At 41.3% G+C, this 19,009-nt stretch overlaps 1 protein-coding gene across 1 annotated transcript in view; it reads right to left on the reverse strand.

The window, feature by feature from the left end:
- Nucleotides 1–19,009, reverse strand: part of AMBRA1 (autophagy and beclin 1 regulator 1) — a 239,126-nt gene that overhangs the window by 101,464 nt on the left and 118,653 nt on the right. The window contains 1 exon segment of the mRNA XM_012803007.2: nucleotides 18,651–18,751. Coding sequence (XP_012658461.1) covers nucleotides 18,651–18,751 — 101 coding nt within the window.

A 19,009-nucleotide genomic window follows, 5' to 3' on the forward strand; every position in this document is an offset into this window, starting at 1 on the left:
GCTTGAGGCTCCATCTCAAAAAAAAAAAAAAAAAAAAAAAGAACATCAAAGCCAAAGGAGAAAACAAGCAAAATATTCAACAATTTAATGTTCCGGTTCTAGGTTGAAAAAGAAATAGACAGGCATATACTTATTATAAAAATATTTAGGCCAAGAAACATTTTGTGGGTTTTGTAAGCTCTCAATTAGCTCCTACATTAACTCTATTGGGAGGTAGATTGGACCTTAATCCTAACTGTAGTAGTTCAATATATTCTTTGATTGAGTCTATTTCTGTGTCTGTGTCTGTGTGTGGGTGCGCGCGCGTGCACACCCGCCCCCATCAGACTGCCCAATGAAAAAAGAAGATGGGGGTGGCGCCTGTGGCTCAAAGGAGTAGGGCGCCGGCCCCATATGCCAGAGGTGGCGGGTTCAAACCCAGCCCCAGCCAAAAAACTGCATTAAAAAAAAAAAAAGGAAGATGGGAAGATTTTAAGAGGAGCCCTGAGGATAATTCAATTTGTCAAAATTAGATGGCCTAAGGACTCAAAATTCCAGCACTTTCCTCTAGACACAGTGCCCCAAGGCCATTCCCAGCTGGATAATTTGTTTTAGTTATGCTCCCCACACAAAAGTTATGAGTCATATAACATTGTAAAATGTCAAATAGTCAACTTGCAATCAACATGGCTTAGCTCTTGACATAAGAATTCCAGAGTTTCTGACCACACGCCTTTTGCATTTTGCCTTTTGCCTTTTCCCTTTTACATTTAAGTCTCAGATCTGTTCCACAGGAAAACGTGGCATTCAAAACAAAGAAGGGCAAAGAAAGCAGACAGCTTGAAATAAAGGATACCCTTGAAATACCAAGACTAGGATTATTTTCTCCAGGATTTCTAAACTCTTTTATCCAGGTGTCAGAAAAGAAAACTGTCCTTCTCCATAGCTGCATTAGCCATTCAGAAAAAAGTCCCTCCCTCATAATGCAGAGATGCTGGGAACACAAAGGAAAAGGTAAGGAGCTCTGCTTGTTGGCTGAAAACAAAGACTAATAAAGCCCACACAAACCAAACCTACAACACAGAGTACCCAGAAATGAATAAAGGGATAAAACATATACATGAAAGTGAGGAGCAAAAATAGCCAGTCAGCATATTATCCTCAAATTCTATGTAGAATTCCTCTATAATTACTTCCACCCTATAGCAGCTCAAAAATTCTATCAGTGATCGCTTCAGCCCAAAAAGCCAAGACCAGCCCCCATCTCAAACAGGGGAAAAAAATCTATAAAAAAGTCTCAGGGTCAAACAGTGTTTAAAAAGCAAACACTGTTTTTCACCTAGTTAGGGGTCCTCAAAGTTTTTAAACAGGAGGCCAGTTCACTGTCCCTCAGACTGTTAGAGGGCCAGACTGCGGGCCCCAGGAAGAGTTGGCTCCTAAGCAGGACAGGCAGTGGTGGCAAAAAACCCAGCAGGCTGGATAAATGTCCTAGGCGGGCTGCATATGGCCCATGGGCCGTAGTTTGAGGATGCCTGAATCCTAAATGGTATAGTTTTAGGGGTGGCTTAGGGTTTGGAAGACAGTGGTGGGGAGGCCTCTAAATATTCTCAAGCCAGAGCTGGGCGCAGTGGCTCATACTTATAATCCTAGCACTCTGGGAGGCTGAGGCGGGTGGATTACCTGAGCTTACAGGTTTGAGATCAGCCTGAGCCAGAGTGAGACCTCGTCTCTAAAAAATAGCTCAGTGTTGTGGCGGGTGCCTGTAGTCCCAGCTACTCAGGAGGCTCGGGCAAGTGAATTACTTGAGCCTAGGAGTTTGAGGTTGCTGTGAGCCATAACATCACAGCACTCTGCTAAAATTAACAAAGTGAAACTCTGAGGAAAAAAAAAAAAATTCTTGGGGGTGGTGCCTGTGGCTTAGCGAGCAGGGCACTGGCCCCATATACCAAGGGTGGCAGGTTCCAACCTGGCCCTGGTCAAACTGCAACAAAAAAAAAAAAAAAAAAAAAGAGAGAAGAAAATAAAAGATTCTCAAGCCAACCAGTGGTGCTATGGTGCTGCTGTTCCTTCTATCCCACAGGACCTTAACATTGTTCCTAGGTAAGACACAGATTACAACAGCTAGAACTGCTCCATAGCACATGCTCCTAAGTTGTCCCTATGGTCTCATCTCTCAACCAAAAACATGAGAGTATAGAAACTGGCAGCTTGAAACATCTTTATTTTATTTATTTATTTATTTATTTATTTTTATTGAATGTTAACTATGTACATTAATGCACTTCTGGGGTACAGTGTGGGGTTTTCACATGCAATCTGAAATACTTCCATCAAATAGCTTGAAACATCTTACTTCAGCTTTTCACATATTTTTACCTATAATTAGTTTACTTAATAAGCTATATAAATTTTAACCACTTTTCCCTAGTCAATTCATATCAACACAATCAATAAAAATATTTACACCAAGAAACACATTGTGGCTTTTGTAAGCTCTCAATTAGCTCCTATGCTAGCTCTATTGGTTCTGACTTGAAGAAAATCAAGTTCAAATTCTGTTTAAATGCGGAGACTCTGGCTGGCCACTGAGGCTCATGCCTGTAATCCTAGCACTTTGAGAGGCCAAGTTGGGAGGATCATTTGAGTTCAGTAATTGAAGACCAGCCTCAGCAAGAGTCAGACCCCATCTCTACTAACGATAGAAAAATTAGCCAGGCATCATGGAAGGCGCCTGTAATCCCAGCTACTCGAGAAGGCAGGAGAGGATGGCTTGAACCCAGAAGTTTGAGGTTGCTGGGAGCTAGGCTGACGTCATGGCACTCTACCCAGAGTGACAGAGTGAGACTATGACTCAAAAAAATAGGGGCAGTGCCTGTGGCTCAAAGGATTAGGGCACTGGTTCCAATATGCCAGAGATGGTGGGTTCAAACCCAGCCCTGCCAAAAACTGGCCCCCCAAAATTAAATAAATAAAAAATAAAATAAACTCACGCCTTTAATCCTCGTACTCTGGGAGGCTGAGGCAGGTAGATTGCCTGAGCTCATGGGTTTGAGACTAGCCTGAGCAAGACCAAGACTCCGTCTCTAAAAATAGCTGGGCTTTTTGGGGGGCACCTGTCATCCCAGCTACTTGGAGGCTGAGGCAAGAGGATCACTTGAGCCCAAGAGTTTGAGGTTGCTGTGAGCTATGACACCACAGCACTCTACCGAGGGTGACAAAGTGAGACTCTGTCTCAGAAAAAATAAAAAATAAAATAAATTAAAAACAAAAAAGGAAATGCTAAGATTCATAATAGATAAAAAGGAAAGGTAGCAGGTAAAAAGGACCCAAGTAGCAAAGGCAGAAGAAAGGAAGGACATTGGCTAAATCTTATCACCCCAAATCCTAACTCTTCTCAAGCAATAAGAGATTAGGCCTCATTTTCTTCGGGGAGCATCTCTGCCTCTTTAGATTATAGTCTGCACAATTCCACTCTCGGCACTTCTCTTGATGCACCACTGCAACATCCCCTCTTGGGAGTGCAAACTACATTTCCCCCTTTCCAGGCTAAGCTGAGCATGCCACTTCACTTTCTGGCAGCAAACAGGCCTGAAACCCCTCCACCATCCCACCCCACCACACACTTTAAACTGTCTCATCATCACTTGATGAAATTTGGCTAAACACTGAGGGCTCTAAAGAGCTTTATGATGAAGCTCTTGTCAAAGCCAGGTTAAATCTCCAACAATAAGAATCCATCTTTCTTGTACACAAGCAATACTGTTTTGAATGCAACTGGGACAAAATCCAGGGCTTACCAACAGTAGAGCCCCCATCCCATTAGCCACTGAGATGGCTCTGAAAGGACATCAAGGAAGTACTAAAAGAACGACTAGTGAAGACCTTATTTGTCTGTATGTGACTTGAAGTCCAATCTACACATTCACATTTAGAGCCCATAAAATGGTTTTTAGCCAATCTTATCAAAAAGGCCAAGCAATAGCTAAGTCCTATACTTAATAATAACTGAATTCTAGCTTCTTCCAACCACTGCTATAAGCATAATGTGCCACAGTAATTGGGCACACAAAGATCTTCTGCCTTAGTTTTCAGAACTTATCTTCTGAATTGCTTCTGTTAAAGGAGCTGTGGATTATAAATGATGCCATGGGTACAGGTTCACTTACAGCCAATTAGTAAGTGCTTGCATAGTTAATTCTGTCAGTCTTACTCCTACTCAGAAATACATTTGGCCCCAAGGGGCGCAACCACCCACAGAGCTCTTTTGCACATCTTTTTACCCTCCAGCACACAGAAATAGAGGGTTACATCCAGAAAACATCCAGAGAAAGAGAAAAGGTACTTTCTCTGAAATGCTGTCTAGAAAACCAGGGTCCATATTCTTACTTGGATGTCATTTCTAAATTCATTTCTCTCTGAATAACACAAATAGTGATCACATAAAGTAACATTATTTACAGATTCCAGGCATTAGAATGTGCACCTCTTTGGCAAATCATTATTCTACCTACTGTACCATCCAAAACCATCATGTTCAACCAAGCCATCAACTGAAAACAGAGAGCAGCCTAGTGGCCCAGACCAGATGAACTACACACTGGACCCACAAAATTGTGAGAAAAAAATAAATGCTATCTTAAACCACTACATTTTAGGGTAGTCTGTTCGGCAGTAAAAATTGACTGACACAAGTAACAGTAAAGGCTACACCATTTCTAAGGGCTATATAACCTTCATTCCAGTAACATCCATCTTTTCCTTCTCTGCTCTAGTGCAATGCCTAAGAGGTCACCGGCAGTTTCTGCTCTAGTGCAATGCCTAAGAGGTCACCGGCAGTTTCTGCTCTAGTGCATGCCTAAGAGGTCACTGGCAGTTTTCTCTTCTCTGAATCATAAAACAGAATAATTAAATTTGTTTTATTTCTTCTTCTAGTCCAGATCTAGAGAGTATTGCTGACATTTAACTAAAGTCAGCCTTATTATCTCACTAGAGCCAGAGAGGGACTTTTTAGCCCACGACTACAGCATACATACATAAATATAAACATATAAACGTGTGTGTTGTATGTGTGTATGCTGGATGTCTCAAAGAAAGATTTGAAAGAAGGACTATCTTTTGATAGAGTGAAAGCTGCTGATGGAAGAGGAAAACTTCACTGCCACCCAACCATCTCTCTGCTATGCATAACGACCATTGAGGGGTACAATTTCTAAAGAGGGGTCTCTATACCCTCATTAGCCAAATACAGTTTCCCAGATGGGCTCCCCTCCCCCAAATTTGCTGATACTTTAAAGGTCTGGAAAACTTCAGAGGAAGGAAAATGCCAATAGCAAGCTAATGTCTTGTTGGCTCCTTTGGCTGACTTCCCTGTGCCTGGGTCTTGACTATTAATTGAATGCTATTCGGATTCCATCTCAAAAACAAATGAGGATGGAGACCAGAGGCCTGCCTTCCCCAGACTGATAAGAGCAGCACAGTGCAATTATACCCAAACAGCTTTGTTTTGGAATGTAATCACTGCCCCAGCCTCCTTCCCAATGGGATGGCAACAGTGTAATTACCTCTTGAGGATTCATGTTTGGGAATATAATTCTTCTACAGGGCTTCCTTTCTAGGGGAAAGGAGTTGCAATAAGAATATAACACAATCTGCAGCCCCCTTCCCAGTAGAAGTCTTGTGAGCTAACATTACCTTTTTTTCTCTTAAACACGGATTTAGATTTCAGCCTGTTTTTCTACCAACAAAAAAATCACCAACACTCTGTAATGGTTTCTGTTTGAAAAGTCCCAATTTAGAACTGGATTGCCTTAGTTCCAATTCCCACTTTGTCAAGTGCCAGCTGTGGTTTTGGGCAAATTTCTCCAACTCTCTTTAGCCTCAGTTTCCTCATCTGTAAAAACAAGTATTAATAACATATTGCTAGAATGTTGTAATGATTAAGTAAACTAATATGTGAGAAGTGTTCAGAAGAGTACTTGGTATACAATAAATGTTCTTAGGGGTATTTGTCTTATTTTGTTTAGCACATTTGAAATATATGGAAATAACATATTCCATAGCCACCACATTTTGCAAGTATGATCTACTTGTGGCCAAATCTGAGCTTGAGTTACTAAATTCTGTTTTTCTACAACTCTTTTGCCAGTTCAGTATGAAGGACAATGTTTGGGATAATTTTAAATGTAACTATAGAATTGTGACAGTCTCAGAGCTATTTGCCTGGGTGTAAAAACACTCTAATAAGTAGGAGTTACTGTGGATATTTCCATGTCACTCCTTTCATTTATGTTATTAGTCCAAGAGAAACCATAATAAAGAGACAGTTATGAACTCTTGCTGTGGGAAAATCAGCAAATATTGTAAAAAGCAGCCATTGGCAATATGTCAATATGGCAGATTTTGGAGAAAATTCACCTGTCTAGCCAGTTTTACTCATAAAAATAAATACTTTTCTCATATATTTATTGTACATTCCTCTTCCTTATATAGAACCTTTATTCCCACAGGAACTTCAACAAGTACCTTCTGTCCAGCTTTCCCTCTATTCCTTTGTATACCAGACAAGTTAAATTCTTTGTTTTAAGACAGAATATTTTTGGCTTCTCCTTTATCAGCCATGAGCCACAGAGTAAAAATCATGAGTCTGTTTGCCAGGAATCTCCTGAAGATAGCAGGAAGCCCCATAGCTTGAGAGAGTAAGAAGATGGGACCCTCCTTCCTGGAATATAGCTGGAGTGAGCTGGGCTTATGATAAACTCAGGTATTAACCTCAATAGCCCCACAGCACAGAAACTACCTTTATAGGATGGAGTAAGTGGTTACAGAATGAATGTCTAGCTCTGGGGTGACATTCCACAACTGGCCCAAAGAAACACCCCCAGGGAATCTCAACAACACTCCAAAAGGTCCTTAGTCATCCACCTGCAAAAGTCTCTTTCAGTATCATGGCTTATACCAAGATATCAAAGCTAGCTCTTCCAGCTAAGTGACAAAAGGACCCAAGGGAAGAGCTGGCATTGTGGATCAGCAGGTGATAAAGAAAGGAATTAACACCCACAGATTGGCTCCATTTTGGTGGAAAGGGTGAGGGGTGCTATCTGCCAGCTCCCCTGGCATTTCCAGCCAGGCTAGAATAAATGAGGCTGCTTGGGGATCGGGAAAAGAAAAATAGAAAAGCTAATGTGAGCTCTGGGTCTTAGAAAGAAGAAGGAGGTGAGGTTAGCATGGGTTATTAGCTCCCAGCATTCACATAGTTCACTTAAGTAAAACCTCATGCAATAGATGAGACAGCAAAATGGATTATTCCAAGTCTTTCTTGGGTTTATAGAGGATCTCTAATTCTAAAGAAAGTTTGAGTCCAGGTGTCGTGGGCTCACACCTAGCACTCTGGGAGGCCGAGATGGGTGGATCTCTTGAGCTCACAGGTTTAAGACCAGCCTGAGCAAGAGCAAGACCCCTGTCTCTAAAAGTGGCCAGGCATTGTACCAGGCACCTATAGTCCTAGCTACTGGGGAGGCTGAGAAAAGAGAATTGTTTGAGCCCAAGTATTTGAGGTTGCTGTGAGCTACGATACCAAGGCACTCTACAGAGGGCGACAAGTGAGACTCTTGTCTCCAAAAAATAAAAAGAAAGAAAGAAAGTTAGTTAGTTAGTTAGTTGATTGTCCTCCACTGGAAAATATGGGCTTTGATCTCACACACTGGGCCTTTTCTTTCCCTGTATCTCCTCTCCAGATTTCTAGAACATTGTATCATTTGTTCTGAGGGGTTGTAAAACATGTCAAAGCACATACCAATCATAAGTGAAGAGAGAAGTAAAAGGATTCTGGTATTATAGTGGGTCATTGCAGATTAGAGGGTATCTTTAGCTGGCACCTTCAAAAGGAGGGGTAATTCTAAGGAGCATGAAACCACAGGACTGAATAAGCTCTGAGATCACTCTAAGTCTAGGGAAGCCCCAGAGCACAGAGAATATAAAGTAAAAGTAAATAGTAGGGTCTCAATCCAGAGGCATTGACAGTAAGATTTCTTTTCTTTTCTTTTTTTTTTTTGTTTGAGACAGAGCCTCATTCTGTTGTCCTGGGTAGAATGCTGTGGTCTCATAGCTCGTAGCGACCTCAAACTCCTGGGCTCAAACAATCCTCCTGCTTCAGTCTCCTGAATAGCCGGGACTATAGGTTCCTGCCACAAGGCCCTGTGAGTTTTTCTATTTTTAGTAGAGACAGGGTCTCGCTCTTGCTCAGGCTGTTCTGGAGCTCCTGAACTCAAGCGATCCACCCCCCTCGTCCTTCCAGAGTGCTAGGATTACACATGTGAGCCCACTGTACCTGGCCAACATTAAGATTTTTTGTTAAGCGAAGGAAGGTGAACAGATGTGAAATTAGTTACAAGGTTGGAAGAGAAATTATAGGTCAATTTCTCCTGGGAATGAAATGCCTAACAGAGCTGATAAGAGTCTTCTATTTTCTGCTGCAGACATGCTGTACAGTTCTCCGGATTCTCAAAGACAGCGGTTTGTTTAGCATTCAGTGTAATACCTACTACACTACAGCTGTTAATGAGCATAATGCTACTCAGTAGATGGCAAGTATATAAAGAGCAAAGATCATGTCTTGTTCATCTGGGGGCTATCATATAACTAATGCTGTACCATGTAACAACAGAAGTGCAATAAATCCTTACTGAGTCAAAATAGCTCATATGCTAGCTGAGCACTTTGTAGGTAATTACAAATTAATTCATTTTTCCTCATTACTAATAGCTCTAGACTAAGAATTACATACCAGGGGCTCACAAGCACAGACATATCTTTAGTTCCTGGTGTGTACAACCCTGAATGTGGTGCCGAGCCATCTCTTCCCATGCTTCTGCCTATATTCCTAGCTTACTGAGTTTATCTAGAGTAGTGGCGGTCAAGTTTTATAGTACACTAGGGTCACCTGAAAGACTTTTTAAAATACAAATTCTTGGGCCCCACAACCAGAGATTCTAATTCAGTGGGTCTGGAGAAGAGTCTAAGATTTTGAATTTGTGACAACTTCCTAGCTGATGCTGATGCAATATTGTCCAGGAACTACAATTTGAGAATCCCACGTTGCCATGCTATATGGCAGTGATTTTCAACCGGCATCCCACGGTACACAGGCAAGCTGTGAGAGGATCTTACATGTGCCACAAAGACTTTTCAAGATCATTGATTAAATTATTTTCAAAAGAAGTTCAAAGTACAATAAGTATATTCTTTTTTGACCCCCATAAATTAAGCAAGCTGTGGAAAGCTTGACTATAGATTCAAGTGTGCCGTGAGATAAAAAAGGTTGAAAAACACTGGTATACACTAACAAGTACTTGGTCTGCAGAGTAGATGCTTCTTTCTTTCTTTCTTTTTTTTATTTGTTGCCCTTGGCACAGTGCCATGGCTTCATAATTCACAGCAACCTCAAACTCCTGATTTCAACAGATCCTCTTGCCTCATTTTTTCATTTTTAGTAGAAATGGGGTCTCATTTTTGCTCAGGCATGACCTCAAATGATCCACTCACCTCAGTCTCCCAGAGTGTTAGGACTGGTGAGCCACAGTGCCTGGCCAAGATGCTTATTTCATCAGCACAGGAACTGGTGCAGACAGAAGAGTTTTCAAATGCAAACATCTTGATTCCTTTAGCTTCAGGCAAAAGCTGATACACTGGATTGTGAAGCTATCAACACAGGGACCCTCAGGTTAGCATTTGCTGCTGGCCTAGACCACAAGCTCCTAGTCTTCTCAACTCAATGACCATAAGAAATGGGAGAAAGCCCTGCTTAGGACCCAACAAGAGCTCTCTATTAGGGAGGAAGGCAGAAGCATAGTAAAGATCAGTAAGGTTGTATCAGGGACGAGATTGGCATAATTTTAACTCACACTGACCTCAAAAATTTATAATAGAAATGATATAAATAGAATGATAATAGCCAATATCTACTAACACTTATTTTGTGCCAAACAACATTATTCTAAATGTTTCATATATATTAACTCATTTAATCTTCAGTATAATTCTATGAGCTAACTACTATTCTATTCTTACAGACGAAGAAACTGAGGCCCAAAGAGGTAAAATAAATTACCCAAGATTACACTGCTAGGAAGTAGCAGAACGAATATTTGAACTTAAAAGAGTTTGGGTCTAAAGCCCCACCTCTTGAACATTTTGGCCCACTGCCTCTTGGGAAGACTATACCATACAAATGACAGCTGTCCTTCCTGTGCCACACTCACTCATGCTCATAGCCCCACTCAAAAGTACACAGTGCCTTCAAATGAGGACACATTCAGAACTTCTTCAAACTGCACTGAGAGACATTAAGTCTGTAGTCCAAATCCAAAGCTGTACCTGTCTTAGCTAATCTATCAGAATTGGCAGATAAAGTGCCAGGGGAATTATTAAATTTTTAGTGGGAGGACCAAAACAAAATATGTAAAATTAGGCCACTCCCTAGCTAGACTGCAAACTCCCTGAGGGCAAAACATTTAATTCTCTGGTAACAGTGCCCTGGAAAATGCTAAGCATTTAAAAAGTGCTATATACAAGGTTGGGGCCTGTAGCTCAGGGGCTAGGGCATCAGCCACATACACTGGAACTGTTGGGTTTGAACCTAGCCCGGGACTGCCAAACAACAATGACAACTACAACCAAAAAATAGCCAGGTGGTGTGATGGGTGCCTGTGTCCCAGCTATTTGGGAGGCTGAGGCAAGAAAATCGCTTATGCCCAAAACTCTAAGGTTGCTGTGAGCTGTCATGCCACAGCATTCTACCAAGGGCAACACAGTAAGACTCTGTCTTTAAAAAAAAAAAAAGCTATGTAAAGGGTGGCACCTGTGGCTCAGTGAGTGGGGCTACCAAGGGCGGCAGGTTCAGACCCGACCCTGGCCAAACTGCACCAAAAACAAAAAAAGCTGGGCATTGTGGTGGGCGCCTATAATCCCAGCTACTAGGAAGGCTGAGGCAAGAGAATCACACAAGCCCAACAGCTGGAGGTTGCTGTGAGCTGTGATGCCATGGCACTCTACCAAGGGTGACAAAGTGAGACTGTCTCTTAAAAAAAAAAAAAAAGTTATATAAAAAGTGAAAGTACAGGCTCAGCACCCATAGCACCGAGGCTAGTGGGTTCAAACTCAGCCCGGGCCAGCTTTAAGAAAAAAGAAAGAAAAAGTGACAGTATAGAAATGGGGCGGGGGGGCACTCAGAGCATCAGTGGGGACAAATCAAGAGGAAATTTCCTGTGGGAAAGAGAGACAGAGGCACAAGAAAACCTAATCACATATAAAAGAAATAGGACAATACATATACGAGGCCCAATATTTATCACTAGTAAAGACTGATGAAGTACAGCAATTTCAGTTTAGCAGTTGGGACAGGTTCTCAATAACCGTAACTCTCATTAGTGGTATGAGGAGATATCATAAAGGTCTGAGGCAGAGAGGACATGAATATTCCAGTGATTGGTGGACACCAAATAAGTAAAAGGCCTTGGGGGCTAGAAAGCAATAGGAAAGGCTGGCTCTCTGGGAGGAGTACTGCATTTACTTCTCTGTTTCCCAGGCAACCAAGCCAGCACTTTATCCCTTCACTTTCATCACTGGAGCAGAATGAAAGGTAATTGAGTTAATTATTAAAGCAGCACTAGCTAGTACCACCACCACTAATTGTCCATTTATCTGGAGTTTATTCCAACTCAACATCTTAATTGATGTTGAGTTGGAATGTGCCACTCACTTTATTTGCCTGGCCACTGAGTACCAGATGGGTACAGAGAAGAACGATAAAGGGAGATAAAAGAGATAAAGGGTCAACACAACAATTATTATTCATTTCTGTTCATACTCATTTAATATAATGATGGTGCTCAACTATATTCATAGTTACTCATCTTTCCCAAGATTTGGCAATTCAAATGAAGATCCGCTATGTTAAACAATTTGTTGTATTAGATAGCTCTGCTATCAGGTGGGAAAATCAGACTAATTCCTAAAAGTCAGCAAGTCTGAGGCTCCAGATGTCTACCCACCCCAGGTGGCCAAACTAGACCAGAAAGGCCTCCCCTAAAAGTTATTCCCTAAGGAACCAGGGAAGTGGACAACATCTAAGAGAGAGAGTTTTTTGTTTTTTTGTTTTTTTTTTCTTGAGACAGAATTTCAAGCTGTTGCCCTGGGTAGAGTGTTGTGGTGTCACAGCACAGCAACCTCAAACTCTTGGGCTTAAGTGATTGATTCTCTTGCCTCAGCCTCCCAAGTAGCTGGGACTACAGGCGCCTGCCACAATGCCCAGCTAATTTTGTTGTTGTTGTTGCAGTTGTCGTCGTTCTTTAGCTGGCCCGGAACAGGTTCGAACCCACCAGCCTAGGTATATATGGCCAGTGCCCTAACCACTGAGCAATGGGCACTGCCCAAGAGAACTGGTACTTTTGAGAGAAAGAGGAAAAAGGACAACCAAAAATGAAATTAACAAGTCAAAGAGAAGTAAGTTCTTGTATAGCTCTATCTTTCCCACACCAGGCAACAAACAAGGATGCCTGAGACCTAAGATTATATAAAAATAGTAAATTAACACTATATTGTTGGGTTTGTACTATAAATAGATGTAATATATACAATTGCCCAAAGAAGGTGGAAGGGAATGGAGTTATAGTGTAACAAAGTTTCTGTATTTTACCAGAATCAAGTCTGTATAAACCTGAATAAATTCTGATAAAAAATGTTCAAAAATAAAGGAATTAAAGTCCTTCAATAAAGGAATTAAAATGATACATTAAATGATATCCATTTAATATAAATTAATTCAGTAAAGGAGGAGCAGAGGAATAAAAAGACATTAGAAATACAGAAAATAGGGTGGCACCTGTGGCTCAAAGGAGTAGGGTGCCGGCCCCATATACCAGGGTGGCGAGTTCAAACCCAGCCCCAGCAAAAAACTGCAAAAAGAAAGAAATACAGAAAATATAAAAACCCAACTATATCAATAACATGAAATATGATAAGACTAAGTAATATAATCAAAAGGCAGAAATTACTGGGCTGCATAAAAACAAGATCTAGCTATACACTTTCTGTAAGATGTACACTTCTGAGTCAAAGATCTAACTAGACTGAAAGTAAAGAAATGGAAAAAGATAGATTATGCTGATTACATCTTTTACCATAAAAGAGCTTGAGTAGCTATACTAGGATAAGAAAAAAATTGACTTTAATAGGATAAAAATATTACTACCGACAGAAGCTATCATTTGGTAGTGATAAAAGAGTTATTTTATTAGGGAGATATACTAATCATAGATATATGTGCACCTAATGACAAAGTCCCAAACTATATGAATAAAAAAGTGACAAGACTGAAGGGAAGACCAGGTACAGTGGCTCACACCTATAATCCTAGCACTATGGGAGGCCAAGGCAGGTGGATCACTTGAACTCAGGAGTTTAAGACCAGCCTGAGCAAGAGAAGACTCCATCTCTACTACTTGCCTGTAGTTCCAGCTACTCCTGAGGCAGAGGCAAGAGGAATACCCGAGCTCAGGAGTTTGAGGTTGCTGAAAGCCATGATAAAACCATTGCACTCCAGCTGACATAAAAGCGAGACTGTCTTAAAAAAACAAAAACAAAAACTGGGCTTGGCACTCATAGCGCAGTGCTTACAGTGCCAGCCACATACACCAAGGCTGGCGGGTTCGAACCGGCCCAAGCCAGCTAAAACAACAATGACAACTGCAACAACAACAGAAATATTCAGGTGTTGTAGTGGGTGCCTGTAGTCCCAGCTACTTGGAAGGCTGAGGCAAGAGAATCTCTTAAGCCCAAGAGTTGGAGGGTGCTGTGAGCTGTGATGCCACAGCACTCTACTGAGGGCAACATGGTCAGACTCTGTCTCAAAAAAAAAAAAAAACTGAAGAGAGAAATACAGAATTCAGCAACAAAAGCTAGAGATTTCAATATCCTACTCTCAGTGATACACTGAATGACTAGACAGAAAATCAGAGGGATATACAAAACTTAACACTATCGACCAAGTAGACCAAACTGACACCTACATAACCCTCAACCCAACAATAATACATATTCTTAAGCACACAGATAACATTCTCTGTTAAGCCCATATGCTTAACTTAAGATCCAGTAAAAAATTTTTTTTTTTTTGAGACAGAGCCTCAAGCTGTCGCCCTGAGTAGAGTGCTGTGGCATCACAGCTCATAGCAACCTCCAACTCCTGGGCTCAAGCAAGTCTCCTGCCTCCGCCTCCCAAGTAGCTGGGACTACAGGCGCCCGCCACAACGCCTGGCTACTTTTTGGTTGCAGCCATCATTGTTGTTTGGCAGGCCAGGCTGGATTCGAACCCACCACCTTAGGTGTATGTGGCTAACACCTTAGCCACTTGAGCCATAGGCGCCGAGCCAAGATCCAGTAAATTTAAAGTAATTGAAATCATACAAAGTGCATTCTTAGGCAGAGTGAAACTCAGGAAGAAATTGACAACAGAAGGGAATTTGGAAAACTCACAAACATGAAAATTGAACAATATACTCCTAAACAATTAATGGGTCAAAGAAGAAATCATAAGAGAAATTAAAACAGGAGAACTGGGCACAAAGCCATTTCTCGCCCAAGGCACTCGACCAGGCCCCAATGACTTGCGGCTAGGAGCAAGAAAATTCTGACACTTCCCATTGATTTTAATCAAAATAGTAAATTAAGTACATCAGGCCCACATCTGCTGGAAGCAGATGCTCATTAGGACGAAAGTCAAAAAGATTATGCAGGACAGATAACTAATACCCTACATAACCCAGGTCCCTATCTCTCAGAAGTTTTTTTGTTCTTCCAGTAATTACCAGGAGGCTGTCAAATGCCAGATCTTCTCACTTCATTTTTATGAGGCCTCAAACATGCAGAAAAATATCATAAGCTTAAGAACCTTTTGGCAGATCCTACTTAAACTCAAGCAAAACATGGCACAGTAGATAGAACAGAGGTCTTATGAGTCAGGAAGATCTACTTTAAAGTTCTAGGTTGGTTTCTCACAGTGGTAGACTAGGAAAGTGAAATAACTTCTCTGGGCCTATTTTCAGCCTGGCAAAATGTAAACGCTATCACCTACCTTACAGGGTTGTCACAATGATTAAAGGAGATAATGCATAAAAAAGTATTTAGGTGCTCGGTGCCCGTTGCACAGTGGTTACAGCGCCAGCCACATACACTGAGGCTCAAGGGTTCAAGCCTGGCCTGGACCTGCTAAACAATGATGACAACTGTAAAAACAATAGCCGGGCATTGTGACAGGCACCGGTAGTCCCAAGTACTTGGGAGGCTGAGGCAAGAGAATCGTTTAAGCCCAAGAGTTTGAGGTTGCTGTGAGCTATGACGCCATAGCACTCTACTGAAAGCAATACAGTGAGACTCTATCTCAAAACAAACAAACAAAAAAGTACTTAGGACAGAACCGGGCCCTTAATACGCAATCATTAGCTTCACTTCAGTTGCTGTTACTACATAGAACTAGAGATATCTCCTAACATGTCAACAGAGGGAACTCCCAGATTTTTGTGGGTTCCCCCTAAAAAATATAGCTGGTAGAGTTGCTGTACCTTTAAATTTGTTTATATCTCTTTAAGTATGAGTCTAGCATTTGTGTTGCTGAAGATGGGGCATGCCCTGAGTTCATGACTGGTTGGAGGCCACCAGGATCCTACAGAACTGTGGAGATAGCACCAAGGGAGAAGAGATAAAGATTAACAGACTATCAAAACACTTCTCTGTAGTAGCTTCTATTTTCTGTTATTACTCTTTAAGGCCCTTGTGGGGAAAAAACAGAATAGATCTCGATTTTCTGCATATCCATTTTTGTTATAACTCTGAATGGTACTGGGTAGGGTCCACTGGAGATTCATGTGCCAGTACTGGTCACATCTAAAACTGCAGGTTCCAGGGCTGCCAATTTTCCAAGTATCACCCCTACAAAAAGCCATTTACCATATAAAGGTTCCACTTAACATTTACAGCTAAGAACTAAATGGCAAGACTGAAATACAGCCAACCACCTAAACTGTGAGCTGCAGGAGGGAAGGGATCCTGTCTATCTTACTCACTCTGGTAGACTAGGACAGTGCCTGGCACCTAAGAGCTGCTGAATAAATATTTGCTGAATGTAACTGCTCTGGGGCCATTACAATCTCATTCCAATCATACAAGACAAAGTACCTTTCCAGGAAAATAAGTAGTGCTTACTGCTAAAAGGCCAATTTCTCTTTCCCTCTGAAAGCTATATTATAGCAGCCCCATTACATGATCACAAGTAAGTTTAATAAAAAGCAAAACATCTGTATCCAGGAGGGCAAGCACACTTGGGGAAAAGGCTGTTACATAACAAGATTTTCCTTAGCAAGCACCATTAGGTATAAAAAGCTATGTCCAGTAACCACATAAAATAGAGGAATTAAAACATTTAAGAAAAATGCTGAAGGTCAACAAAGTTCCTTGGGAACTCATTCCCTCTTCTAGAGTAAGGTCCTGGAAAAAGAATGATATTTTGATGCTTTGTCCATCAAAACAACCATGGAGAAGCAGATTAGAAGATAGGTTAGAGTGCAAGCTCTGGAGTCCAGCAGCTGGACTCAGGTCAAGCGCTTTTCCTTCCCAGCTGCATCACTCTGGGTAGTTAGCCCCTGGGCTCCAGGTTCTTCCACTGCTAATTAGCTAACAGCACCTATCTCATAGGATTATTGCAAGACAGAAATGTGTAAAACACTTCACAATACTCCCTAGCACATAGCAAATGCTCAATAAATGGTAGGCTTTTTTGTTGCTATTATTATTATTGGAAATTTTCTCAAGAGAAGAAAACAAATAATATAACTACCAACAGAATCTAGAGCAGCAGTTCTCCACCTGTGGGTGGCGACCCACAGGAACTGTATTAAAGGGTCGCAGCATTAGGAAGGTTGAGAACCACTGATCTAGAGGGACATAAAAATACTCACATACTATGGAGGCTTTTAAGAAATAAGCACTCTATAATATGCACCTCGAAAAAAATAGAAGGAATTGGTTTAATTGTGAATGGAAACCATATGATAATCTAACTTAAGAGTGAGGTCTAGGGAGTTTACATTTCTTTTTCTTAGTGGCATTTTGCATCCTTTGCTAGACAGATTTTCTCAGTAGATTTTCCATCTGTAATCAACTGTCTGCTGAACACAGCCCCTATATCCAAAGGTATCTGTAAGTGAAATTAGGCCATTAGAAGTCAGACAATGGGACATGAAGTAGGGAATAGAAAAGGGAGGTAAAGAGTTATAGGAGGAAAGGAGGAAAAAAGACAATGTACAGCTGTTCCAACAAAGCTAAATGCCAAGGAAACAGAGATTTGCCAGCAGTAGAGGAGCAGGAGGTGCTGTGTGGGGTGGTAGAGGCAGATGTCTAGAACAAAGAAGGGTGGAGAAGAACTCTGTAGCACTGCCTGGCAGCAAGTGATTATCTGTCAGCAAGGAGCTTTCACATGCCTTCAGTCAAACCACATGGAAGTGGCAAGGAGCAGCACAGTGCTGTAGGGGTTTACAAACTGGGGCCAGAGCTCTCCTCAGACAAGGCAGTCAGTACACCAAGGTATAGTGTCTAGGAAGTTCTGGTATTTAGCAGAGAAACCACTGAGGTTTCTAGCTTTTCTGGGGTGTGATACTGAGTCAAATATACTACTTAGGAAATAACGCTTCCCATGGCCTTGATGCGGTCACAGAAGCTTCCTTACATATTATAAAATAAAGCCTGCAAGGTTCCCACAGCCTGATAGTGCCTCTGCCTCAGCAGATCCCTCCCTGCCTTTAACCACATGGTCCACATTTTCCAAAACAGATATCATTTAAGAAATTTTAATAAAGGTAATTACTAAAGATACCTCTAAATGTGATTTTTTTTATACCTTTTATGTCTTTGCACACAGAAATCATAATGTGACAGTATAGATTGGAAGAGGGGAGAAAGAGTGTGATAAGGAAAAAACTTTTGTCAACAAAAAAAGGGAATTTTGCTTTCTTTCTCCAGAGACTGACCAGAAACAAGAGCACACATAATGTCTCAAGTGTCAAAAACACTGGTCACTAAGCTCTTCAACCATTATAAAACTACCTCAATAGAACCTGCCCAGCCCATTTTCTGTTCTATGGATATTTCTGAGCTACCTCCACGAGTTTCTCCTATTCCTCCTTCCTCAGAAGACTCCACAGTGCACGGAACCTCATGTGCTGGCAGCAGCAAAAGGTTGGAGAGGTGTGCATTAAGCTCCTAATTAAATCACAAGATCTGGCTTGTGAAGTGTCTCACCAACTGAAACATGCACAAGACACTTTTATCATTCAATTAAAAACATAGCCAGAATTTAATTGCTGGATCAAGAAACAAATGTTTTCAACAAAGAATTTTTTTTGTTTTTAAAAAACAGGTCTGAAAGAAGTGGAAATAGGAAAGAGAAAGCTTTTGTGAATCCTGGATTTCCTGCTTTGAAGTAAGAAACTAAGTATAAGACCCCAAAACAGAGTTTTCAGCCAGATGCCAAGACACTGTCATGTCAACACAAGGAAGGGAGGGAGAAGCTTTATGTGGCTCCCTGCGCCTTCTTATTTTCAAAATCCAAAGACATATTTCCTTACCTGCCAGAACCCTGTTTACAGAAGAGTGAGTAGCCAAGCCAGGCTGTCCACGTTCATGAAAAATCCCAGCATAAGGCAAGTACTCAGGCAGCAAAAAACGCCTACAAGAAGGAATCATATGTGAAAACTCAACTAAAGACTATACACAACAAAAGAGATACATACTACTACCTCCCTATATTCAAAAATCTAGGCTATAGGATTCACTGAACCTAAGGAATACGACACCCAGAAAGGAGTCAAAATTCACAAGATTTGTTTTCCCACAGATTTTTTTTACCTCCTTCTTGCCTTTCCTTTTAAAGTAAGGTTCATGGTTGGTCATGATGGCTCAGGTCTTTTTTTTTTTTTTTTTTTTT

Source organism: Otolemur garnettii, unplaced genomic scaffold (assembly GCF_000181295.1).
Source record: "Otolemur garnettii isolate 467f Iridium unplaced genomic scaffold, OtoGar3 scaffold00001, whole genome shotgun sequence".
NCBI lineage: Eukaryota > Metazoa > Chordata > Mammalia > Primates > Galagidae > Otolemur > Otolemur garnettii.